Below are 27963 nucleotides of genomic sequence, written 5' to 3'. Positions count from 1 at the left end.
GCGCGCCCGGGCCGGGGATGCCGCGCTCCCGAGGATGCTGGGATCTTCTGGAAGGAAGAAGCCACCGGCGCGGAAGGGGTTACGAGGATGCTCTATCTCTAGGGGTCCTCTCTGCGGAGCAGCCAATCAGCGGCCCCGGAGCCGGCCTGCCTTCTGTTGCCGCGCGTGCCCGCTCGTGCGGCCTGGCGGGTGAGAGGCATCGGGGGCGCGCAGCGGTGGAGGGGGGACACCTGCCGTGCCAGGGAGCGAGCATCCCCCGCCACGCATGGACCCCGGGCGTCCCCGGGGAAGGAGGCCCTGCAGGCCACCGAGGCCTTCCTCGGGGAGAGACCCCTGTCCGGGCCCTGAGATCGCGAGCACTGCACCCACCGGATCCTTGGTACCCACTGGATCCCCTGATAATGCATTGGATGAGCGCTCAGGCCGGGGGATCCCTGGAGGCGGCTGATCTTATCCGCAGATCTGCATCCAAAGATTCATCCATCGCGTGTGGTCCGAAACCTCTTCTCGCGCTACAGCATATTTGGGGTCCTTTTGAGAATGCCCCCCACGAACAGAGGGGGTGATGCGAGCTGTTCCTGCAGCGTGCTCCATACAGAAGCAGCAATCGATCGATCGATGGAATGGGGATCCCCCCACCCCCCGGTTCTTCTGTCGGTGCTGCGGGCTCGGATGCTGCGGCCTGAGGCCACCTAGAGGGGGCATCTTGCCTCCTTCCATCCCGTGCACCCGAGGCCCACACGCCCACCACAGGCCACGCCGCCCCCCGATCCCACCAGAGAGGAGCCCGTCCTGCCTGAGGCGAGCCTGGCCTGCCCGATACCCGAGCCGGGATACTCTGAGCGCGGAGATGCCTGAGGGGGCTCCCCAGCTATCCACCTCCTGGTGCTGCAAGAAGGTGAGTGAGCCCCTGTGATAGCTCGGGGGGTCGCGTGGATGCTGCACAACAGCAGGAGGCCCACGATGGCTGGTTCATCCCCTTGCGGGCAATAAAACGAGTACCAGTGAGCAGCTCTTTAGGGTGCCTTGTATTGGGGTTCGCTAGCCAGCAGAAAGGGGCGGAGTTATGACGGGGCGAGTCATAAGGAGAGAAATCTGACAGTCATCTAACTACATATTAATAAATAAATAAAAAACTCTGCCCAGAAGTGATTGCCAGTAAGGACAGATGTGACAGTACATCTGTTCTGGCCAAACGTGTCTCAAACAGACGGCATTTTAAGATGTGTTGCAGGGTAAAGGCGCCTGCTGTAGAGATCTGTGTATTTCCAGCAAGTTTTGTGGTATAAAAACTCCCTTGTAAAGTAACTCTGGTGTCAATGCACGTGCTGCAGAGACCGGTCAGAAGTCCAGTCACAGGTTTGCCTCATGATGAAATAGCACCGAGGGTTCATGTGCCTGCCGCAAACCACAACCTGCCACACGCAGGTCACTGCTTCGTATTTGACGCAGCTATCTCAGTGGGTTCCTGCTGCTGCCGCAGAGATCCTTGCTCGGCCTGCTGGGCATAAGTTACAATCGTTGTCAAACTCAGCAGCGAGTTGCGAACAAGCACCAATCAGCGGCACGCACTCTGCAATGCAAGCATTTCAACGCTTGTGTGTTTTTACCCATCTTTCGTGATTCTAAGGTTGCTAAAAAGAGTTCACTCGGTAGTGGCCAAGACTTATCAGGACAGACAGCCCCAACGACTGCGTTCTGTAGACCCCAGATACATTATCCCCAGCAGGATTGGTGATGTGAGACTCCTGCCCTCAAACCCTCATTGTCTTATGTAACATTTCCTGTCTACTGACGCCTGCAGTTATATGATTCGTTGCCTCTGTAACATATATGCGTGATGTAAAGCTCTCCGACAACCTACATTGTGATGAGTAGCGCTTGAAAGTACATCTAATAATGATTAATACAATCTTAAGTGTTATCTAAATGGTTAATAATGTAATTACTCTCGTAGGCAGTGATATGTCTGGCATGCAGGGTTGGAAAAGGCCGAAAATTCTTTCCAACTCATAGTTTGTCTCTTAACCAGTTCTCTGGTGACAGCGAGCTGTGTGTCCTTGCTTCCCTCCACAGGATGGGCACCAAGGTGTAAAGCTCCATCCAGCTCACCCCTAGGATAAGACTTGGATAGAAAGGGTGCTGCTGGCCATGTAAGTGAGGCATTTGTGTTGGAACAGCTGGAGCTGTTCCCCTGTAGGTTGCTGTTGTCAAACCCAGCGTCCGGCCGGATCGCCCTCATTTCCTGCACTGCCATTGAGTTGTTTAATAACAACAACTGGGCGATCAAGCGCCAAGAAGGCGTTTCAGTTTGTTATGGCTGCTGTATAAGGGACCGTACGTATTGTGAATGAGAAATAAGGTTGTCATGACAACGTGGGATGCCGTTGTTTTCAGAAACTGGGCGCCCGCCCTCAACAGGGAGCTCAAATTCATCACCCTCCCCCACCTCCTGTGTTTGAATACGTTATCCAGGCCCTTTTGTTTATTTTTCTTAGCGTCCCGGCACCTGTAGTTTCACTTTTTCCAGGGTAAGGAGGCAGACCCGGTAGGACTCCATAGACCTGGGGGCACTGCACATCTCGGCACCAGCCACTATGTCCAAGGATTTAGCGGGTGAGGGTTCGACACCGTGAAAAAAACACCTTGCCATTTGTTGATGTGATTGGCAGACAGCCAGCGGGCGATGCCTGTCGCTCCTAGCAACAATACGCAGTATTTCTACAGGACCAGAGAGGTTCGTTCCTCCAATCGATAGCTGGCTAGTTTATTGGCTCAGAGGGTTTATGCTAGGGCGTTTTTTTAAATTATTTACTTAGGGTACCCTGCAGACATGCCAGGAAATACATGCTTAGCTCATAGCGCCTTCCGTCATATAAGAGAAGGGAGTGAAAACAGATTTCTGGTATAGTTATTGATTATGGATGCAAGAGACTCAATTAGCTTTACTTTATTACGTTGTGTGATCTTGGGCAAATCACTTCTAAAGTCGCCACTTGAGTAGCATCTGGAACAATTGATATTTTCCTCGGCATGTTGCGTGCTGGTACTTCTAGTTTTAAGGTCTGGGTCTTGACAGCAGAGGTATTTGAGTCTACTTCTTACACTCTGTAAAGAGTAAGTTTTGGTACACCCCATTCAACCATTGGCTTTCGTTGACCAGCCTCTTCGGCCATTGGCTTCAGACTTTGTCAATCACGTCTTGGCACGGCCCTGTGGAATATATATATTTCTCGCTAAATGCTATTGGCTGGATGCTCCAGCATTCGCTGAAGTGTTTGCATTGCTCTGCATGAGGAACTTTTTGTGCAGGATTAGATTGAAGGCCAGGGAGACTTCAATACAGTCCACCTTTTGTTCCTTGTCTCGCTTTTATGAAACTATGCTGTTAGCACATTAAACCTAGACTTATCGTCTTTTATTATTGTTGTATCCGCCACTCAGTCTATTTATCTCTGATTATAAGCATCTTTAATTATGTACAGTGTGTACATTTCTCTATTTTTGTACTCTGTCTAATTACGTATTCTGTTATTACCCCACTTAAGATTTGTTATTTATTACTCACTTGTTAAAAATAAAGCCCCTAATGCCTTTTCTGCATCTTTGTTCATACTTATTTAAAACCATGAAAATAAAAAAACGGGAGGCGTAAAACTAAGAATGTAAGAATGGAAAGTACTGCTTGCTAAAATGTCAGGAGTGGAAACTGATACCCACCTCACAGGGGTCCCTTACAAGTTTTAACAAGTGGGCATTTATTTAAAAAAATATTTTATTCAAGAGAGTTGAAAATCTGAATTGATGAGCAATATTGTAAAAGGAGTGAGCCAGTTTAATGGGTGTGTTACAGGATCCTGAGGAGTGGGCGGATGTGGGGGCATATCTCTCAAGGCCCCCCTCTCTGTAAGGTGTTTGTATATCGGTGAGGCAGCCAACCCAAGTGAAATTTACAGGGCCGCCTCCAGATTTTGCAGTCGCCATTGGTCTGTCGGGCAGGTTGTTGCGGGCTTTCCACGTTGAGGTGACAGGTTTGGGACTGATCCGGTGGGCAGCGAGTCGCACTTGGATCGGCCATTTCAGACGTCTCGAGGTGCCCGTGTCTAGTCTGAGGCAAGGCAGTGACCCCAGAAGGGCCCCAAGTGACCTTCCCTACTAGAAGAAGTTGGTGTAATTTAATTACTCCACTAGGAATTCATTCAGGGCTCAACGTAGTGACCTACAAGTACCCTACTCTACTAGGAACTGGTGGTGTAATTTACTTACTCTTCTAAGAGCTCATTCAGGAATCAGCTCGGCGAGTCCTAAAGTTCCTCTATGTTCTAGGAGCAGGAGGAGTAATTTACTAGCAACTCACTCAGGGATTAGCACAATGACCCAGGAAATGCTCTTCTCAAACAAGAACGGGCGACGTAATTTACTTGCTATTCTTGGAACTCTTTCAGGAATCAACCCAGTGTCTCAAGAGGAACCCACTGTACAAGGTACTGGCAGTGTAATTTACGTACTCTACTAGAAACGCTAGTCCAAAATTAACCCGTTGACCAAGGAAGCACCCTAGTCTACTAAGAATGGGTGGCGTAAATTAGTTGATATTCTTGGAACTCTTTCAGGAATCAATCCAGTGACCCGTGAAGTAGTCAACTCTACTGGGCACTGGTGGTGTAATTTAATTTACTAGCAACTCACTCAGGAGTTAACCCAGTGTCCCAAGGAGTACCCATTCTACAAGGTACTGGGGGTGTATTTGACATACGCAACTAGAAACGCTGGTTCAAAGTCAACGCGTTGGCCCAGGAATGGAAGGTTAAATAACACCTTACTTGGGGGAATTCGAAATCCATTTTTGGCTAAACTTTTAAAACATTTTGCAGCAGGTTATAAAATTTCGGAAAGTTTCCAAAGATGAACCTGTGGTTACACTTACAAGTTTGGGGAAGGCTGGTCAGATCAAGGATGTCACTCTTTTAAGGGTGATTTTGAGGGGTTCTGTAGCTCTGTTCAAACACAGGCGTCTCTGTTGGTCACCTTAAATCACACATTTCTCTAAGCTGTTTCATCAAATGTCACAAAACTTACCACACGCATACAATCTACTTATCGCACTTCAAAACGGTAAAACCCTCCACATCTATTTGAAGTAAAAGCGTGGTGAATGTTTTCAAGAATAAGCTATTTAGTGCTATGAAGTGTTATCTGCTGGAACCTACATCAGTTGAGGACTTGAACGGCTAGATCACATTAAAGGGAAATGTAACCAATCATTTACGACTGAGTGGAGAATTTAAGGTAGTTTAGTGTGAGTTGGTCTACTACACTATTTTCCTTACATTGACTCGTGGCCTAATTTATTGTAGTATAAATAGGGTTGTATGTTGTTACAACGCATTCCGTTGCAACGCATGCCTTTACCACGCATGCGTTACAACGGAATGCTTTTTCAACTCATAACCTTTACCACGAATATTCATTTACCACGCATACCTTTACAACGATTTTCGTTGTAAATTTATGCATGGTAAGGGCATACTCTTGGTAAAGGTTATACCCCTCCCCTTGTACCCTTACGTGACCCCCCAGGCCTTCTTATATTTACCCCTGCCCTTAACCCTCAATCCTTTTATATATATTTAAAAATAAAAAATGCAATTCCCCTTAACTCTTCACGTCGTCTCCTCTCCATGACGTCGTACGTCGTAAAGAGGAAGCGGAAGTTTCTTTCCGCTTCCTCTCAAACGACGCCGATTGCCTGCACTTCTCGATGTGACATCAGGTGAGTTGTTTGGGGGGGGGGGAGACCCCCCAAGCCCCCTTTTTCTAATTTTAGCCTTTACAACACATGCCTTTACTACGTATCTCGTAGTAAAGGTATGCGTGGTAAAGGCTTTCGTGGTAACCACGCACGCGTTGTAATGCATGCGTGGTTAAGGTTTGCGTGGAAACAGCCGCGTTGTAGTGGCCGTTTCCCATAAATAGCTGTAGAACCAAATCTACTCTACTAAATGGATGGAGCACTCAACCTATTGTAGTCTGAATGGTTTTATGACTTCTATTGTACTATGAATGGACCAATGACAACTTGTTTTGTATAAAGTGGGTGTGTAGCCTAATCTACTGTACTACGAATCGGTGCAGGGCACCACTAATTGTAGTATGAATGGGTGAATGACCATCTATTGTACTGTGAAAGGTCAGAAGATGTAGCCTCGTGTATTATGAATGGGTGTATGGACTACTCCATTGAACCTTGAATCGGGGGAAAGACTTAATCTATAGTCGTGTGAATGGGAGTATGACAACCTATTGTACTGTGAAGGGGCAGAGGACGTAACCTATTGTACTGTAAGTGGGTGCACGACATTCTAGTGTACTATGACTGGACAGAAGGCCTTAGCTCTTGTAGTGTGAATAGGTGTATGGAGTCGTCTACTGTACAATAAATGGGCAGACAACGTAATCTATTGTAGTATGAATGGGTGTATGAGAATCTATTGTACTATCAAAGGGCGGAACACAATCTCCTGTTGATTGGAGGAGTGTATGGATTCATCAACTATGTTGTGAATGGGCAAAATATTTAACCTATTATAGTATGAATGGGTGTATGTGAATCTGTTGTACTATGATTGGGCAGACGACTCCGCCTCCTGTATTATGAATGGGTGTATGGATTAATCTATTGAACTATGAATTGGGGGGGGGCTTAATCTATAGTAGTGTGAATGGGAGTATGACAACCCGTTGTACTGTGAATGGGCAGAGGGCTTGCCAATTGTAGCACGAATGGTTGTAGGTCAATCTATTGTTTTTTGAATGGGCTGAACACAATCTCATGTTGTATGAATGAGTGTATGGATTACTCATCTGTATTATGAATGGGCAGATGAGTTAACCTATTGTATCGTGAATGGGTGTATAAGAATCTATTGTACTACGAACGGGCAGATGAGTTAACCTCTTGTATCGTGAATGGGTGTATGAGAATCTATTGTACTACGAACGGGCAGATGAGTTCACCTATTGTATTGTGAATGGGTGTATGAGAATATATTGTACTACGAAAGGGCAGATTAGTTAACCTCTTGTATCGTGAATGGGTGTATGAGAATCTATTGTACTACGAACGGGCAGATGAGTTAACCTATTGTATCGTGAATGGGTGTATGAGAATCAATTGTACTACGAACGGGCAGATGAGTTAACCTATTGTATCGTGAATGGGTGTATGAGAATCTATTGTACTACGAACGGGCAGATGAGTTAACCTATTGTATCGTGAATGGGTGTATGAGAATCTATTGTACTACAAATGGGCAGATGAGTTAACCTATTTCAAAAGGAGTTTGGCTTAATCCGATCTTTTTATAAATGGATGGACGGCTTAAACTACCAACTGTACTGAGAGAGACTTTTTTCTACGGAGACTAGGAAAATTACTTACACTACCACAGAAGAAGTGGATGAAGAACCATTACTTTCAAGATAATCCAAAGTGTATTTTATACAATTCCCCTTACAAAATTAGGCCATGGCAACTGTGTTTAATGTATAAACCAACATGCATCAACTTCAGGGGAAGAGGGTTGTCTGTATAATTGCTACAGGTGAGTTTCTGAATTGAATGCGATGTGGATAAGCCACTCGTGGGATGAGAAGACCTGGTGGAAAACTACAAGCAGAGGGTGAGAATAAAACAAATTGGTAGTGTTAAAAGATTTGAGAAAAACAAGGGAAGGTAATATTTGAACACGGGGAACAAGAGAGAAAAATCGAATTTAGGGAACATTAAAAGTTACACAAAAAAATGAAAAAGACATTGGACAAGGTAATAAAATACAAGTTGCTTTGGTAAATGGCAAACTTTTCCTATAGCTTGAAAATAAATAGGTGAATTATATGTGCAGCTCGGATGTACCTCACCATAAGTTCTCACGTATGTTGTGATCATATCAAATTCTTCCATCATATTGTCTCTTACTTTATTTTTTAATCCTGTTTACTTTTCTACAGTTTAAAAGGATGCTGAATAGAGAATTAACACACTTGTCAGAAACGAGTCGCTCTGGAAACCAAGTCTCCGAATACATCTCCAGCACTTTTTTAGGTGAGTTATTTAAGTATCAATCACGGCATATGTAAAACACACTACATACCCGTGAGGGTCTCAAGGCGCTGGGGGGGGTGGGAAGCTGCTACTGTTCGAAGAGCCAGGTCTTGAGAAGTTTTCTGAAGGTCAGAAGGTCTTCGGTCTGCCGTAGGCAGATGGGGAGGGTGTTCCATGTCTTGGCGGCGAGGTGGGAGAATGATCTGCCGCCGGCGGTCACTCTTCGGATGCGGGGGACGGTGGCGAGGTCTGCGGAGTGGAGATGGCGGGTGGGGGTGTAGAGGCTGAGTCGGCTGTTGAGGTACTTTGGTCCGGTGTTGTGGAGTGCCTTTTGTGCGTGGGTGAGGAGTTTGAAAGTTATCCTCTTGTTGACAGGGAGCCAGTGTAGGTCTCTCAGGTGGGGTGCGATGTGGCTGTGATCAGTATAAAGGCAAGCACACTGCATTCCCATTGTACCACACACCTTGATGCACAAATTCTTGTTTGTAGCTCAGTTGGTTGAGCAGCCGGTGTCTTCTGAGTACCTACTGGCTGTCGCTCAATTGATTAAGCAATCAGTTGTGAATATAACTATTGTTTCCAATGTTGTTTACCTTATTTGTTATAACTACTGATGAGATGTAACTATCACTATTAAATGTTAATATACAACCATAAGTATGCAATAATTGATATTACCTGTGACACCTGCTATCTGTAGCTCAGAAACCTTCAACCATTGGCTTGAGAAACTGTCAATCACATCATGGATTTGCCTCGATGATCAGGCCCTGAACATAGTACCACCTGTCACTTCACCTACGCCTCATTACAGGGCATCTTTTAGATTGCTCATAATGATGGCAGTTATGATACGGATGAAAGCTTTCCAGGGGCAACATATGTTCTCCGAACTTTCATCTCCATCTAGATTGGTAATATTTGCACCGGGGAAGTTCGGGGGACCCGAAAGTTGCACTTCCCGTTTACATTCCCTTATTTATGTCTTAAAAAAGGAAGAATGCAATAGATACTGCCCGGACGCATGGTCAGTGCGTATTGGGCAGGGCCACTGGAATTATGCGGCAGGTGACAACAGAATTGTGCGGAACAGTTGACTAAATTTTGCCGCAAGAAAAACCAAATTCGCCGCACAATGCAGCACATTTTGTTTTAGCTTACTTCATTATTTTTATCATTTTTACACACAGTAACACTGTCGGGGAAAAGATTTCACTTTATTGGTACCAATTTGACGCCTAAATACAGCAATAAGCAACTGAAAGATGACCAGTCACCCTTTGTGAAGGGCCGTCCACTGTGTAGCAATAGGTGTTGTCGTGTTTTAGTAACTTTTGATCCGTTTGAGCTTTAAACCATAGTTTGTTATGCGCAGATGATGGATTAAATGGTAAATGCGGCAAACCAATAATTGTGTGGAAAATGCTGCAATGTCAGAATCGCGTCATTCCAGTGGCCCTGGTATTGGAGCAGGAGATGTTGAGCAGACGGTGTGGGTGAAGATCGCGCCATGTGTACAGTCCCAAGGGCACACATGGAGTAGGCGAGACGGACACAGTGACTGGGAGAAGGGCATTGTTCATGGCCAGTACTTGCTGGACATGGAGGCCTGGGGTGCTGGTCCAACTCTTGTGCCCAGTGGCCCTTTATGCAGTTGTATGTGGCATCGGTGAAGGGCCTGTTCTGTGCCCCATAGGTCTGGTCACATATATCACCGAACTGGTTCTATGGTTTGGGCCTTACTTTATGTTTGTGGACAACATAAACAATATGCGGTGTGAGTAAAAAATAAAAGAGTCATGAAAAACTTCAGTTCCCACAGTGCATCAGGTCAATGGGCAGCCAGTGCTAGCCACATTTAGTCCATGATGGCGCTTGCTCGTCTGACAGCCCCATACGGAAAGCATCCCTTCACCTCCCAGGGCCGGCGGCTTCTGCTCCGAGTTGTTCCCACAGCCATTAGCAAAGCCCCTGAACTTGACCCAAATTCCATCTGCTCATCTCTCCAGAGAAGCAGATGGCGCTGTGAGAACGAGGTCATGACCTTTTGTCCGCTTCACCCCGCTCGCTTCCGTCACTCTCACGTTGATCACGTACCACAGCCGCCAGGGACTTCCGGGGGCACAGAAGTGACAACAGGAAATCCGCTCTGAGGTTTTCAAGAAGGTGCAGATATGTGGCAGCCGGCGCGAGACGATGTCCGTCCTTAAATGTGACTCCCCCGCCCCCCACCACTTGCTGGCAGATATGTATGTGTTAGAGGGCGGTGGGCTTGGCAGGTGTGTGGGGGACCTACAGAACTTCAACTCCAACCAGCACACGAGGGCCTTTTGGGCTCGGGAGCTCGGGAGCTGCCCGGTGTCGAGTCTGAGGGGACCAAGTTGAAAGAACGGCAGCTGACGTCACTTGTTGTAGAGCACGTTCAGTGCAGTGCTACCCAGGCATGTATAGGACCCAGTCGTGTAAGGTTTGGGCACTTCTCGCGCCAAAGACAGAACTACAATCTACCGAGTGTGGACAGTAGAAACATCCCACGCTTCCCTGGGTGGCACGCTTTCCTGGGTGGCAATCTTCCCTGGGTGGCAAGAGCAGGGTGGCTTCAGATGGCTTCTCCCGGGAACGCCTTCTGCCACCTCTCACAGTCAGAATGAAGCCTCTCACCCAAAGAAGAGACTAGGCTAGTCCTGTAAAAACAGTGACAACTTTACTGAGCAGGACTAGTTCCCAGTTACTTAGGAGAGTAAGTAACCATGCCATCCTTCTGCAGAATCCACCCTTCTCTGCTCACTATCGCACTCTGCTGACCCCCTGCCCGTGCAGTAACCTACCTAATGGGCAATGACCTCTCTGCCTAGGTGGCACAAGCAAGGGGGCAGCGATGACAGCATAGTGTAACAGAAGTTCATCTTGTCTAGAGAGAGGTGGATGTCTTGCACTATTCTCCTGCATATTGAGAGAGGGTATCTCGCACTAATCCCTCCTCTGTCTTGTGCAAGGAGTGATGGATGTCTTGCACTACTCTCCTGCATATTGAGAGAGGGTATCTCGCACTAATCCCTCCTGTGTCTTGTGCAAGGAGTGATGGATGTCTTGCACTACTCTCCTGCATATTGAGAGAGGGTATCTCGCACTAATCCCTCCTCTGTCTTGTGCAAGGAGTGATGGATGTCTTGCACTACTCTCCTGCATATTGAGAGAGGGTATCTCGCACTAATCCCTCCTCTGTCTTGTGCAAGGAGTGATGGATGTCTTGCACTACTCTCCTGCATATTGAGAGAGGGTATCTCGCACTAATCCCTCCTGTGTCTTGTGCAGTAAGGGACGGATGTCTTGCACTACTCTCCCACATCGGGACAGAAAGATATTGTGCACTAACCTCAACTGTGTCGTGTGTGGGGAGATATGTATATCTTGCACTACTCTCCTGCATTGGGACAGAAGGATATTGTGCACTTAACTCTCCTGTGTCTTGTGCGGGGAGAGAGGGATGTCTTGCACTAATCTCTCCTTAGTTTGGCGCATTGTGAGTGGGTGCTGAAGTCTGTAAGATAGGTAAATGTGTAGTGGTTCTAACCTCTTTGCCCTTTAATCTGAGCTCTTAGCAAGTCATCTGTCTCTCCAAGTGCAGGAGTGTAACATAAAACAATAATCTCCCCAACACAAGTCAGAGGAGAGACTAGTGCAAGACATCCATCTATCCCTGCACAAGACAGAGGAAAGACTAGTGCAAGACATCCATCTATCCCTGCACAAGACAGAGGAGAGACTAGTGCAAGACATCCATCTATCCCTGCAGAAGACAGAGGAGAGACTAGTGCAAGACATATATCTATCACTACACAAGACAGAGGAGAGACTAGTGCAAGGCATCCATCTATCCCTGCACAAGACAGAGGAGAGACTAGTGCAAGAGATCCTTCTCTCCCCATGCAGGACAGCAGTGCAAGACATCCATCTATCCCTGCACAATACAATGGAAAGATTAGTACACAATATCCTTCCTTCCCCATCGAGCAAAAAGACAACATAAACTTCAGAACCCTATCAGTTGGTTTAAAATGCAGCCCACTCCCTCGACCATAAAGAACTGGGTAAGTGTGCACTACTCACACCTGTTAGAGGGGCTCATACTAACTAGGTCTGTTGTCAGGGGGCTCCGGTCCCAACGCCTAAAGACAAACAACCGAGGCAGATATTTTAGAGGGAAAACTTTGCCAAAAAAAAAACATTAAAAAAACAATCCTCGTTTAGTTCCAAGCTGGCCCGGCTCTAGCTAGTCTGTGCAAGTCAGCAAAACTCAGGAGTGACATCGGGCGAGAGTGAAGGGTTATTTTATTGTTCAGGGATTTGCAAAGGTGCAGTGTGTGCACGTGGAAGTAAAGCTGAGGGGTGGGGCTAGCCGGAAAGCGCTTACTATCAGGTATGATGTGTAGCCGCTGAAAGTTTTTCAAGAAATGTATACTTTGTGTTTAATTTACGGAGATTAGTATTTATTCATGTACAAGGGTGGGGATATAAAGATTAAAATTTCAACAAACATTTATACATTTAAAAAAATACTTTTTAACAGACCATACCTGTAGTTACTCTGATGGACGCCATGCGTGTTTTCTAGTTATCTCGCCAACTCCTAGCACAACTGTGGCATTTTTTGTTGTACACTTTCTTAGCATATAATTAATTTATCTATGCACCAGCATTTGGCATTACTTCCAGAACGGCCTTGCATAGCATCCATGCCCGCTGTAGCTAAGTAGGATTGCAGAGGCTGGAACGATGACAGAGATTTTTCAAGAAATAGTCTGTTTTTCTGAAGATAAAAGGCCAATTTAAGGACATAACAACAATAGTAGCATTATTCGATGTATCATAACACGGTAGAAGTGTTTGCAGTTTCAGTCCAGTGTGCGTCATTCCTTGTTCCCATGAGGCGAGATGTCCGGGTAGCTTTGAACCCGCTCAGTGTGGGGCGGGGATGTGACCTCAGGAGGCAGGGAGTTCCTATGATGAGCAGAAATGCTTCAGATGAGTGTAAGGCAGGGAGTCTCCAGGAAGCCGAAGGCAGGCAGACAGCTAAACAAGCCTTCCTGCCAGGGTGCCTGATGACCTGAAAGAAGTGTAAAAAAGCTCAACGGGTCAATCTGTAAATGTGAAGGGTGCTTGGAAGCTGGAATTGGCTATAATTAATGAAATCACTTGAAGCTGCCTGATGACACAGATTTATTGTTTTTAAGTGGTATTGGAAAAGAGTTTCCAGCTGAGCTGTGAAGTGCGTTCTTTTTAAAGGCCCGTAACACAGGGCCCTGCACCGAAGGGGCTGCAGGGGCCTGTTTTACGAACCTTAAGTATTCTCCGCTGCTCCAACCAGGATTCAATTTTCTGGCTCTCTGGTCACAGACACAGACCTCTAGTAGACATTATAAAAACTACGATGGTGCATTTTTCACTGTTTAACTTAATTTGCTTTTGTGTAACTTTTAAGCAGTGTGTTAATGTATATGTACACACATGACGGTGAAAGACCGAAAAAAGGTCTGGAATAGTTTGGTTTTTTAGCCCCCCTTTTGACCCCACCCCACGCCTACTCGCTCTGCCCCCATTGTGCACAGCATCACATTTCCCTTTTTTCTTAATACACTTCCACCACTGTATGTATATATGTATATATAATCATCAAAAGGAAGGGATTACTCTCCCTCCAGAATATATATTCAAAATATCCTGGAGTGCGAGTAATCCCTTCCTTTTGATGACAATACATAATGCGGACTACGATTCCTGATGCGCACTACTCGCACCCACCCGTGAGCGCGCTGTGAAAGAGGAGCCATTTGTTGTGACTATATATATATATATATATATATATATATATATATATATATATATATATATATATATATATATATATATATATATATATATATATATATATATATATATATAATGAAAGTTGCAGCGATGTCAACAGCCAAGACACAGGATCACTTCAAACAATGGCCTGAGCGTTTCGGGCTTACGCCCTTGTTCACAGGCCGATTCAGAGCAAACAGCGGCACATTACAGTCACCTGTTTTATTCAAATCAAAGTTCCGCCCCCAGGGGGCCTCCTTCGTAGATGAAAAGCATTCTGGTAATGGTGGTTCTGTTTCGCCCAAGTGGGTTTGCCGCCGTTCCCAAATATTGAATACAGTTCATTACCCCAGTGGGCTGATGCCGATGTCGAACTCCTGAACTCGCTGCATATATAGTGGCCTTCATTATGGACCTGCTGTTCTAATATCGGTTCCAAATATTTCTCCACAACAAACTGCAAGTCGACACAGGAACCCCAACTCCAGGTCAAGACATCACTGCATCGGCACCCTATTGAAATGAACGCATGCTTATTCACACACGGCGGTAAATAATATCCCAACGCGTTTCGGAGTTACAGCACTCCTTGATCACGGGTCAGGCATGAACGTGCAATCTGCCTCTTTTAAAGAGACGGACCATGTGTTATGCAAACAACATAGAAAACATACTGTGCTCCGTATTTCAGTTGTTCCATGAGCGTTAAGAGTTGGATACATGGCAGTTCAAAATAACACGTTTCTATTCATAATATGTCAGTTACATATGTTGGGTTTTTATGCACAAACTTATACTTTCATGTATAATCAAAAGACGGTGTTTTCACTGATTAATCACCTCATCACACATAGTACGAGGGTGTCTGTTTATGCGCAAACACCAAGTCCTATTAGACTGATTTAGAACTGATTAAAATCACAATTGCTAAGTTGTATGAAAACCATTACAGTTTTCAAGCCCCAGTGGTCATTTCATAAAAGCAAGCAAAGGAGAGAATAAAAATCTGACCACAGTTGGGCACAGTTATAAATGATTTGCGTCAAATTCATATATATATATATATATATATATATATATATATATATCAAAGAAAACAATCCTACTCCAACGAAGAAGTGTCACGTACTCAAGGTATGCATAGATAAGGCTTCTTTATTGTTATTCAGGTCTCCCACGACCCGCATAAAAAGAGACGCGTTTAAGCCTGCACAGCAGGCTTTGTCAATCCTATACATATATATATATATATGAAGACTTAGGTAGTACTTAATAACTGAATGTTCAGTCCCCCCTTTACTCTATAAAAGAAAAGTATTTTAAGACACTTAAGAATAATTCTCAGCACATAAAACAAAGACCAGGAAAGAAAAGCTGGCATTCCTACATCCTTCCTAGCAGAAGATACCACCCCAGGTAGTATTATAGCACGTTAAGACCTATAGGCAAACTGTTTGCTGTGTGTGGCACTAGACTGCAGTTCTTTGTGGAGGTGACCCTGCGTCCATGACAGATGTAGGTTCAGCCCGCCTGACCAATCCGGGCTCGCCTTCCTTCTGTCCTTGCTTGGGTGGTGAATGGGCTTTCTACTGTAGCCGCTTCTTTGCAGCTGTGGCGCGTGGTTTGTGTTTGCTTGTGTTGCCATCCTCAGGAACTTTCACAGCGAGGGAGCACCCAGGGCTCTAATTATAGTCTGTCCCCAGTCGAGGGCACAGTTCAAGCGGGGTGCCCCGCCGCATGCCACCCAGAGCAAGAGCTACGCATGCTGGCATCAAGCAGCTGGTCTGAGGAGTCATCTGGCAATGCCAGCATGTGGCTGAGATTGGTAGTCCCATGATCTGAAGAGTGGGTGGAGGGCGATGTTGTGAACACTGGCACACGAGCCCTGGCACACATCACAAATACATCACAAGGTACCCCTCTTTTCTTTCCTTCTCCGCCTCCCTCCTGTCTCTTGCCTCTATTAAACCTTTCCTGTCTTTCCGTCCCTTAGTTCCTTTCTCCCTGTACCTGCTCTGTTCTTTCTTTATGCCCTTCACTTTATTCCTTTGACACCAGAAGATTCCATAAATGGGACATGGTTTGGGTTGATATTCTATGCAAAAAATGCTAAAAAAAAAAAAAAGAGTTACAAAATATATATAAGATACAACATCCAGTCAGGGGAGTATCCTCCGCCTGTGAGAACTTTTGTGATGTCTCATTCATTTATGATGTCATCTTCCTAGGGTCTCACCATTGCTGCTGTTGTGTTGTCACCGTGTCCTTTGTAATGTCGACATACCCTTTGTGGTTCATAACTGGCCCTTGTGATGTCACCTTTATGACGTCCGCATGTCCTTTTTGTATTACATTCACTTCCTTTGTGACATCAGGCTTCCTGTGATATCTCCTCATGCTTTTTATTGTCACTTGTCACCCGCCAGAGTCGCCATAGATCACAGATGCACACGTATAAGAGAGTTCTACGTGTGAAGAGACTGTTAAGATGGTAGAGTCGGACCTTAAACATTGCCCATGGGGCCATCTGACCTACTAATGAACTTGTTGCCACTGTGCACTGTTGGTCAAGATATAGGCCTGAGTATATTTATGATATTTTTGACATTATAATTTGTAAACGTTTAAATAGCAGAGTGACAATACACTATGGTCCTGAAGAATGCCTGGAACATCTTAGTCACATAAGGCAGAAACATGTTGACCGTATACAGGGTGAATATCCATAACCCTGTTTCACTTTGCTTTTAACCTATATCCATTAGGACATAGGAATCTATCATTGAGATAGTTTTAAGACACTTTTTAGTTGCACACTGCCCCTCACCCTTACCCTAGAGGTACTAACACATAGACGTGCTACTAAAAACACTTCCTGCGGGAAAGTTGTAGCTCACACTGGGTACCTTGCGGTCCCAGCGTGTGGAGGGACCCGATGATGAAGCATGTCACCCTCGGGTGAGTGAGGGTTCTTGTCCAAACACCTGTAGTGCCCCCACCTTTTGTTCCCATTTCTTTCATTCTAATTGCGCCTCGCTACTCTATACTCTGTGTGAGCATAATAAAAAAACCTTTATGACGTCTCCATGTCCTTTTATGTTAGATTCACATTGTTTTTGATGTCACCCTTTCTATGATCCCCCGGCACCCTTTGTGATGTCAACTTTATGGCGTCTCCATGTTCTTTTGGGTCACATTCACATCTTTTGTGATGTCACCCTTTCCGATGTCATCATTTTCTCTTGTTTTACAATCCCATTCTTTGTGATGTCACCTTTATAACGTCTCCATGTCCTTTTGTGTTAGATTCACATCGTTTGTGATGTGATCCTTTCTGTGATCCCCGTCATCATTTGTGATGTCACCATTCTGTCCTGTTTTACAATCTCATTCTTTGTGATGTCATCTTTATGACGTCTCCATGTCCTTTTGTTTTACATTAGCATTCTTTATAATGCCACCATTAAGGGGTCTCCATGTCTTTTTGTTTTACAGTCACATCCTTTGCGACATCACCCTTCCTGTGATCTCCCATCACCCTTTGTAATGTCAACAAGATCTCTTGTTTTACAATCCCCCATCCTTTGTGATGTCACCTCTATGACGTCTCTGTGTCCTTTTGTATTAGTCGCACCCTTTGTGACGTCACTGTGCTCTGTTTTTATAGTGACATCACCTTGTGTTTTGCTTGTTCTCACTAGATCCTATTGTGTCGTCATATCCATCATGATGCTCAGACATAATCGATAATTAGATTTTAAACATCCTCTGATTGTATGTAAAATAGGATTATGAATGTGTCTTTATATTTTTCTGTGCAGTAATAATTCAAGACACAGTGTAGCTCTGAAGGGCACACAAATTAGCATTTTGTGACCCAGCCACGACACGACCTTGAGGGCTGCGAGGTATTTGGTCCCTGCCATCCGGGAAGAAAGGCCCGCGAGGGGGGTCTGTACTACATGGGTTTAAGGGAAGCACCGACATTCCTCCACACATTGTCTCCCGTTGCCATGGCAGCGGTAATATTATTAGACCCCAACTTGCGTCAATTGGCAGTGTTGAAATAATATTAGCGAGGGCTCGGGGCTTGAGGCGACGGGAGGCTGCCAAGCGGAGGGCACGATGCCTGCTGCGGGGCTCCGCCCGAGAAGCTGAGCCCCCGGGGGGAGATGCACCTTCAGCCGGGGGAGCTCCGGGTTCTGGTTCTAGGTGGGTGCGCGAGGCCACGAGGGGGGATGCGGCGCTGGGGTGTCCCCCAATCGGCGCTGTGCTTGAGACATGACAGAGGTGCAAGATGCGCAGTGTGGCCCCTCCCCCGCGCCCCTTGGCGCCCCAAGGACGATGCTGTGATACATCTGGCCCGTATTACGATATCACCTCTGCCAGAGATGTGTAAATTGGTATTTTTAGGACCACATTATTTTGGTAGCCTGTAACAGGTGCTGTACTCTCACCAAAATGCAGCATGTGCAATATTTTCGATTTTTGCCTCTTTAATGTGCGATAAAACATTAAGCCAATTACGCGTCCGCTGCCAACCCATCCACATAAAACTGGCACAGTAATTCCACCGTGCACCAGAAGAACTGTGCCCCTGGGCGGGAGGGCAGGACAGGCTTTACCGCCTATCTGTGGACCCCATAAAGTGGCACCCTAGTGTGGCGAGCACGGGCGCGGTGATACCGGCTGGGTGCACGTTAGCCCATTGGCATCTGGACTCTCAGAAGCTTAAGTTCTGTCAAAGGGCCCTGTCCAGATGGCATAGGAGTAAAGACTTCTGATTGGTCACTGCTCAGCTGGTGGGTGGGATTGGAGGTGGGCGGCAGGTTTGAAACTGCATCCGGCTGCAGGACGCGCCCAACGAGCCCAACCGGAGGTGGACTTCATTCTGACCAGAGCTTCAGTGCTCCTGTAAACGTCATCTGGTCTTTTCCCAAATCTTGCCTTATTCTTGGTTCTAGGCTGAGAATCCTTAACATGGGTTTTCATGTTATAAAAAATATATCTTTTTCAATCTTAATAGGCATGGCATGTTCTTGTGTCTCCATAACCTTTTTTTAAATACATTTTACTTCTCCATGTAGTTCCTTTGAAGCCTCTTCAGAGTCTGTGCATCAAGGGCGGTGCCAGTGTGCTGGTGTCTGTTCAGCTTACACACATACATCACGCCAGGAGCCTGCCCTCACTGCGATGCTGGGAGGCCTCCGGGTAGCCATGCGCCATACAAATGTCCTTTCATTTCATTTCATTTCACGTTGGCTTCAAGAGAAACTTGCTGGATGACTAAAACAGTGAAAACATAGGAAAACCAAACTTGTCACAAAAAATGGTATGCAACTGAAGTCAAATCATAACATTGTAACATTTAAATTGAGTAAAACTGAATAAGCCGTACAAAAAGTTAGGTATTCGTAAACAACACTCAATGGTGCTGTCTCCTGTAGAGTAAATTTGATGGACGTTAACGATGAATGCAGATCTGAACCGGTGTACTTTAATCGGGCTTGGATCCCGGCTGGCCCGCGTCTCATATCTGGCTTCTGTCTCCTTTTCGTCCTTAGATAAGCAGCATGAAGTGGAAATCCCGTCGCCGACATCGAAAGAGGACAAGAAGAAGAGGCCGATGTGCCAGATTAGTGGGGTGAAGAAGCTGACCCACAGCTCCAGCTTCACCACCTGCAGTATTCCACGCTTCGGGGTCAAGACCGAGCAGGAGGGATCGTTAGCATCGGTGAGCATTGTCGGGCTTTGGGCTAGGTTTTAGTGTGGGCTTTGGTGGGTGATGCCTTCTGGCAACCAGTCACTTCCTGGTCACCTCACCTGGGGTTTGGTTTCTGTATTGAATGAAGACATCAGATGTTGAACTGGTCGTGTTCGACGGGTGAAGTCTTGCTGGATTGCAGTTCTTCACGACATTAAGTTAAGGGACTAGTTTAGAGTTGTGTGCTAATGTGCATTCCTTCGAATCCTGGAGAAAATGTGAAATGTGAGGAGAACCCACTGGTGGGATTTCCACCGATGCAGGCAGGGTCTGGCGGACGAGATGCGACTAGTGATTTTTCCTCTGATTTATTTGATTTCCTCCAAATACTTCTCTTAATGCCCAACTCTGAATCATGCCCCTTGGATTGCCTGGAGTGTGAGGTTCATGTACTCTGCTGTGAGAGCTGGTGGGTGCCCTGCTGTGAGAGCTGGTGGGTGCTCGGCTGTGAGAGCTGGTGGGTGCATGGCTGTGAGAGCTGGTGGGTGCCCTGCTGTGAGAGCTGGTGGGTGCTCGGCTGTGAGAGCTGGTGGGTGCATGGCTGTGAGAGCTGGTGGGTGCATGGTTGTGAGAGCTGGTGGGTGCCCTGCTGTGAGAGCTGGTGGGTGCTCGGCTGTGAGAGCTGGTGGGTGCATGGCTGTGAGAGCTGGTGGGTGCATGGCTGTGAGAGCCGGTGGGTGCATGGCTGTGAGAGCCGGTGGGTGCATGGCTGTGAGAGCCGGTGGGTGCTCGGCTGTGAGAGCTGGTGGGTGCATGGCTGTGAGAGCTGGTGGGTGCATGGCTGTGAGAGCTGCTGGGTGCATGGCTGTGAGAGCCGGTGGGCAGCCTGGTGTGAGAGCTGGTGGGTGCATGGCTGTGAGAGCTTGTGGGTGCATGGCTGTGAGAGCTGGTGGGTGCATGGCTGTGAGAGCTGGTGGGTGCATGGCTGTGAGAGCTGGTGGGTGCTTGGCTGTGAGAGCTGCTGGGTGCTCTGCTGTGAGCGCTGGTGGGCAGTCTGATGTGGTGCAGGTTTCCTAGCTTGTGTTACCCTGGTGGGCGGTCTGGTGTGAGAGCTGGTTGTCAGTCTGGAGCAGAATCTGGTGGGCAGACTTGTATCAGAGCTAATGGACAACCTGGTGGGAGAATTGGGGGGAGGTGAGCGATGGAGGATGTCTAGTGTCAGAGACAGTGGGCAGTCTGGTGTCAGCTCTGGTAGGAGAGTGTTTTTCTGTAGTCTGGTGTGAGTGCTCGCGAGCCCCCTAATAAAAAAACTTGTGGGCAGTCTGATGTGAAAGTTGGGCAGTCTAGTGTTATGCTTGTTGGCAGGCTGGTGTTAACTGGTGGCACTTCTGCTGAGAGGCTTGGTTGGCAGTCTCTAAAGGGCTGTCTCATATGAGAGCTAGAAGCAGTGCTGGAATGTAATCATGTGTGAGAGGTGTAGAGTGGGCTGGTCTGAAGTCTTCAGCAAGAGCTGGAAGAAAAGCTTCTACGCGTCTCATGAGGGGTGAACTGGTATGCAGTCTCGTGTGAAACCTAAAGGTTAGGTTGTATACAGTGCCACGTGATTGCTGGTTGGTGTGCTGTCTCGTGTGAGAATTAGAGAAGTCTTTTCCTTCTAGCCTCTATTTTGCAAATAGTTTTGTTCTCAACATTAACGCAGTCCATTTTCTAACCTGTGATGGTGCATTGTTGCCTGGTACACTGAGTCGTCCTTTCACAATGATGCCCAAGCCTCATCTTGCACTGGGTGAAGTGCAAATAGTCTAGCTGTGACCTGTGACCTCTCTACTGCGACCTGACATACTAGACTTCCACAGCCAGCCAGGACATTCATACATACATACCTTTCATTCACTCTGCGCCACAAGACCAGAAAGGTTCCTGGAGATGGGTGTTGGAGATTCAAAAAGTGCAATTTATTTCAGGGATACTGACCCAATGCGTTTCGGCTCAGTCTTATGAGCCTTGAAAGGCATTCTGCAGCACACGTACAAAGAGGAATAAGCCTCAAAGGATAGGTTTTTTGTAGGAAGGTGCCCCTCACTGCACAAAAACTATCTTGCCCTTAATGCAGGCATCCATGTGCCATGGCGCTAGGCAGCCAGAAGTATTCCACTGCTGCGAGAGAGCCAAAATGCACCATATCTTAGTAGCTATGGTGAATTGCTGCTCTCTCCATTTGATGCCGTGCAGAAACTTTCCTTGCTACCTTGCGTTGCATCAAACTTTAGTAAACGTTGGCCTAAGTGTGTTTTTTTGGCTGTTGCCCTGAAATTGCTGTAGGTTGCCTGTCAAGTGACTTCAGTTGACCAGGTTAACATTTCTGGTCTTTTCCATACTGTTAAAATTAGACCTAAACATAGATTAGGAAGACGATGATTAACCTCCAGATCTGAACAGAGATAGTAATATGGAAGGTACCTTAGGAAACTTCCTTCTTGCTTAAGACGTATATGTAATCCATGTGTTTCTTCCACGTGTAGGAAATTGAAGACTCCAACAAATGGGGCTTGGATATGTTCAAAGTAGCAGAGTTTTCGGGAAACCGGCCTCTGACGGTCATCATGTACACCATATTCCAGGTAAGAGACTGCCTCAAAGTGGCGGAAGGAACTCTTCGACAGTGCTAATACTGAGCTCTGTGCGATAAATCAAAGGTGTCTGATGATTGGGCATTAAGTGGAGAAAGCCAGAACTCTCGCCATTTTCCTGACACCAGGAATATGGACCAAGATGTACGCTCGCAAACTTTCCAAATTGGTAAAACAGTGGGTTTGCAAACAATAAAACCCTGTCATTAATGTACTTAACCAATTTAGTAGTTCAGAAAAGTTTTTTCGAATCATTAATTGGGATTAGAAATGGATACTGAAACACCATTTGTAAGGGGCGTTTCTACGGTGTCCGTTCCAAACTGAAAATGGTTTGCAACCATAATTTAGGCTGCATGACCTTGAAAATGTATCGATCCCCAGTTGGTGGGTAACTAATTTGCATAAATAAAGGGGTGCCCCTTGGAGCCCTCCAACACTGTGGCTTGTGGAAAATGTTTCTGTGGAAGTAGACAGTGTTACAGGGAACCACTGCCAACTCTCAAAGGAACTTTTTAAAATACTATTTATTTTAAAAGGAGTCCTGTTTCTTTTACGGAAATTGGGCAGGTTAAAAAAAACTGTAATAACAGGCATGATGCTCCTATGACTCTTGCAAGCCACCATCCCAGTGATAGTATCCAATCAAAGTGAGTCCCTATTTTCAACCTACCAAAGTAGTATTATTTAGGTAGGTTGGATTATGACCCACTCCGATTTGCAATTTTACAAACCGGACTATTAGATCGTTTTTGCAAAACTCATTACTGGTTACAAATTGTGGGAAATCCGCTCCTCTAGGTTTCCATGTTCATTTGAAGTAGGTTTCAGAATTTTTGGGGATTCATAAAAAAAACTCGAGTCCAACTGAAAAGCTTATGTAGTAATAAATTTCCAGGAGTAATGGTTTAATGAACCACATTTTTTGCTTATGCACTTACCACTAATTTAAGAACCGAAATCAGTAAAACAATTGGGAAATGTCCCTATTCACAGATGCCAACCTTTGTATTTGTCTATTTATTTGTGTTCGGAAGCAATTCCTCTAGAAATGGCATAGATAGGTTTAACAGAGAAGGCGCACCTACCCACCTAGCTACATGATGGCAGCATTAACTGTGATTGGAGATGAACTGGGGACAAATGCAACAACCACATTACAGCAGACCGTACCTCTGAGGTTGTATGCATCTGGTCACCGTAGTCAGGATAAATAGCCGGGGTGAGTCTGGTTGAGCAAGCTATGGTGATCTTTACCTGGGTGGAGATGGTGATTCTGCAAGGCTCTTTCGAACGTGAAAAGGAAGGTAAATGGGAGCACTTCGAAACTTGCCGAACGCAGCGCATGGAAATAGGAAAATTATTACACTTCCATGAGGACTTTTCAGGGTATGGCTGCAAAAGCAATAGAGAAATCAAGCTCGGAGTCCTAGAAGCTATACATTTAGAGCAATTTCAAAACTTGATTATTGTGTGAAAATAGAAAACGTATTACTTTTCAACTTTTAATGATGAAACTCCTCTACAACTGCTCCTGGTGGCCCTGCCCAGTGGCTGTTCAAATATTCACCGCGTCTCCGGTCCGAGCAGGCCTCCTTGTTCAGCTATCTGCACATTGTCCACCGCGACAGCTCGACATTACAGGTAACAAGCTGTTTGTTAATCTGTATTTACAGGAGCGAGACCTGCTGAAGACCTTCCGGATTCCAGCCGACACGTTCATCACCTACATGATGACGCTGGAGGATCACTACCGTGCTGACGTGGCCTACCACAATAACATCCACGCGGCTGATGTGGTCCAGTCAACGCACGTGCTGCTCTCTACTCCAGCTCTGGAGGTGAGCATCAGCCAGAAGTCCACCAGTGACCCTCTGCTTTTTAGGGTGTCATCTCCCCTAAACCTGGCTTCATATAGAAGCCCAGGCTTCTTCCATTGTCTGAAGTCACTTGGAGGCAAAACTGACTTCCGGCTTTTGGAATGCATGTATAGCTACATGCTACAGCCAAAGGTGTGATTCTCTGTACTTTTTAAAAACTATACATTTTGGGAAAAAATACTTTGTTTCAAAACCTAGGGCAGATTTAGCAACATTTGGTGCAATGCAGCAAGACAACTTACTGTGCTACATCAAATAGAAAGGGCAGAAATGCGCCATATTTACAGGCATATGGTGCATTCCTGCTATCTCCCTGTGCTGGCGCACTTGTGACTGCTAACGCAGACAGCCTTGCGCCCTGGTGCAAGATTGCCTGGGTTACAGCCAGAATTTGTTTTGTGCAGGAAGGGACACATTTCTCCACAAAAAATTACTCAGAGGCAGTTTCCTCTTTCTACGTGTTCTGCAGAATGCATCGCACGTAGAAAGAGGAAATAACAAGGAGAAATAAACATATTTCTCTCATTACGCCTCTGTTGGGAAGGCATATCATTTTGAGGCATTCCCAGGTCTGCTAGTCTTAGTAGATGTGGCAATGCACCAAAAACCATAGGTGGATGTGTGGGAACGCCCACGCGCCACCCATGTTACGCCTTCCCAACCCATAGTAACTCAAGGCAGCAACTTGCGCTGCCTTGAGTTACTCCAGATCTAATAAGCCACGCAAGGTGGCTCTGCATTACTTGGTAAACCTGGCTGAGGGGCTTGCATGCCTCGCGTCACGCTGCGTAACACAAGTGCAACGCAAGCCCTTTGTATATCTGGGTCCAACTTTTTAACTGTAATGGGAATCTGAGTCTTGACAGAGGTCGGTTATTTTAACTTTCAGTCTGAAGACTGCAGGAAATCAGTTTCTCCAACTGCTAACATAAAAGAGTAGACGTGAACCAAAGAGTACAAACTTAAATTTGCTCTTCTGTTTCCAAGATGGTTACAAATGTAATTATTTTTTCAAGATATATGGAGTTTTAAATATTCTATTTCTGCTTTAGAAATACACATATCCTTAATAATGCAAACATTTAGACTCATTTTTCTTTTTGCGCAAGATTGGTCACATAAATATAAAATGCAACCCAGAAAAGGTTTCTAGTTTCCAGTTTCACAATTTTTTTTTTTTTTACTTTATCCTAGGCTGTTTTTACTGATCTAGAAATTCTGTCTGCAATTTTTGCCAGCGCAATCCATGATGTTGATCATCCAGGGGTGTCTAATCAATTTCTGATCAACACAAGTAAGTAGGAATCCTCTCCTCACTTCATAATCATTACCTTTAGGTTTTTTCTATTTCAGTGAACTATTTTATTCTGTTGATCTGTAATCTGAGTAAACAACTAGGTGCAAACAGTGTGAATGCCACCACCTAGTGGTGGAAACAAGTAATGTCCTCTCCTGAGGCAGAGTGTGTCACCTCAGCGTGGTCAGGTGAGGGCAATTTCTTTTAGAAACTGATTTTAACTGTGACTACATTTTGGTTGTAAATCCACATTAAACAAAAGAAAATCCTGTGGTCCTGCTGTATTGATTGTTTTCTCATGCAATAGTCTTATGATTCAAGGTGCAGCATTCCATGAGTTTCACCTGGTATCAAGAAAAAGACCTCATAGCTGTCCCCACCGTAGCCAGTGTGGGTGCTGTGCTTACCATCTTTTTTCACTCTCTCCCCCCACCAGTGCTTAATTTGAGCCGGTGGTTTCCGGGTCTCGGCATGGACACTTAATTATCAACAACTGCTCTAACGATAGTCTGCCGCATGGTGGCGCTGTTTATCCAATTTAGAGACACACACAGCAACAGATGTTTAAAATGACTAATACCTGCCCCCTAAGCCATTCTTATACCTTTAGCGGCCTGGAATACTCTGAGTTTTCACACTTGGAGGAGTGTGATGGTTAGTAGTTGTGTTGGTGCTGTTATGGCAGCGCTGGCAGGGGCAATGGTTGGCGCATGCTGTAGTGGCCTCCTGAGAAGGGCCCTGGCACTGATGTGTTCACAAATTAAGCAATGTCACCCACACTCAGTCACCCAGCAGCTATTAAGTAGGCCTATATGGACGACATTTATTGAAGAGTTGAACAGATGACTGTGTATGTGGTCAAATGAATGAATGGATTATTTCAGATTTTTACGCCTGACCTCGAAGTTTGAGACTTGTTCATCATTCCCTTAGAATCCCTTCTTGGTAAGAGGTTTATTTTAGTCACCTCATCGTGGTTTCCGTAGACCTCTGTTCTTGGTATTCTGCATTTTTTGCCCAGGGTCTGACTCAGCTAGTTCACACCTAAGTAGGTCATTCCCTTTAAGAGGAAACTCGCTGAGTCATCTTTTCAGTGAGTCATTGAGGGGGAATACAGACCCAAAACCCATAAAAAGCATTTTTAGTCTACAGCCTAATGCAGAAGATATCTGTTTCTAAAGGGAATTGGCCTTACTCTACCAGCGCCTGGAAGTTATGGAAAGGAAAGAGGAAAAACAGTTTAATTGATTCTTGGAAACCACACTGATCCTTCTAAGTTTTCTTTACAAGCAGCATAGACTCAAAATCATAAACGTTATTACACAAAGCTCAACATTCTTTCAATCTATACATCTCTATGTATTTGGAAATGTCTCAGGTGAGGCAATAGTGGTTGTACAATGTGCTGTTTACCAAACTCAACTCAGCCCATCTACTTTCGTGACTTCGGACGGTGGCCGAGCATGTTGCCAACCTTCATATTCCTTGTTTGATAAGTTTACGCTTTCCCAACTTCACTTACATGAGAAGTTTTGTGCGCAAAAGGACTATGTTTTGTAGAGAATCTTTCTGCTATAAGTGAATGACTTTAAAAGAAACTCACAAAGTTGCAAAGGAAAATATTTTGTAACTTGTCTTCTATCCACTGGGTTAGGACAAAGTTCCATTAAATATTACAGTGACAAAGCAAAGATGCCCAGGCATTTTTAATGTATCTCATGTATCTAAAAGTCACACATACTCTTTCTCTTTCCATCGTAGACTCAGAGTTAGCACTTATGTACAATGACGCCTCCGTCTTGGAAAACCACCACCTGGCTGTTGGCTTTAAGCTTCTGCAGGAAGAGAACTGCGACATCTTTCAGAACCTGACCAAAAAACAGCGGCAATCTCTACGAAAGATGGTCATAGACATGGTGAGGATTGGTCATTTGGGAAAGTCTGGTATTCAGAGAATTTTAAGTTATCCACCCTTTAGGGTGTTCATTTAATGCCAAGACCATTGGTTCCTTTTTTACACCTCCTGTTTACAGTAATGTTTACATGTTAGCACTACGTCATGTGACTTTGGTATCTAGGGCTGGACATTTATCTTTCAAGCCTCGTCAATTGTGGTATACCTACCTCTCACGCGTAAATCGAGGCAACATGTGCATATTGTTACATTGTGCAGAAGACAGGATGTTATGGCTGTGATTTACACCCACCCTCGGATGACATTTAAATGCTGCAGGTAGTGCAGAACCCAGCAGCGCCTTTTCAGAATATAATTGTGTTCTTAACAGCTTTGGGTTAAGTTATTTTCCAATCCGCTGCATCTCTGTCATTTTAAAAACCTATCAACAAATTGGCATTTACTGTTAATGTTTATTATCTAACCAAAAACTATATTTGTTACTTTCTAACAACCAAGAAGCCAAAATCTATTGTACAATTTACAGGCAAATTTGCCTTTTATACTATCTCCCTCCTCTGAGATTCTCTGCATCATTGTGCAC

At 45.5% G+C, this 27963-nt stretch overlaps 1 protein-coding gene across 9 annotated transcripts in view; it reads left to right on the top strand.

Moving 5' to 3' along the window:
- Window positions 1–27963, top strand: part of PDE4C (phosphodiesterase 4C) — an 895999-nt gene that overhangs the window by 851302 nt on the left and 16734 nt on the right. For 8 of the 9 annotated variants that reach the window (XM_085638143.1, XM_085638146.1, XM_085638144.1 and 5 more), the window contains 6 exons: window positions 8011–8104; window positions 19519–19688; window positions 22181–22279; window positions 23965–24129; window positions 25363–25462; window positions 27227–27381. In XM_085638143.1, coding sequence (XP_085494269.1) covers window positions 8011–8104; window positions 19519–19688; window positions 22181–22279; window positions 23965–24129; window positions 25363–25462; window positions 27227–27381 — 783 coding nt within the window. Of the gene's footprint in view, window positions 1–188; window positions 899–8010; window positions 8105–19518; window positions 19689–22180; window positions 22280–23964; window positions 24130–25362; window positions 25463–27226; window positions 27382–27963 lie in introns of those variants that run through there. The other variant, XM_085638150.1, reaches the window with a different exon arrangement.

This window comes from Triturus cristatus, chromosome 12 (genome assembly GCF_964204655.1).
Source record: "Triturus cristatus chromosome 12, aTriCri1.1, whole genome shotgun sequence".
NCBI lineage: Eukaryota > Metazoa > Chordata > Amphibia > Caudata > Salamandridae > Triturus > Triturus cristatus.
Note: the sequence above shows the minus strand (reverse complement) of the source record. Positions and strands in the feature narration are given on the sequence as shown.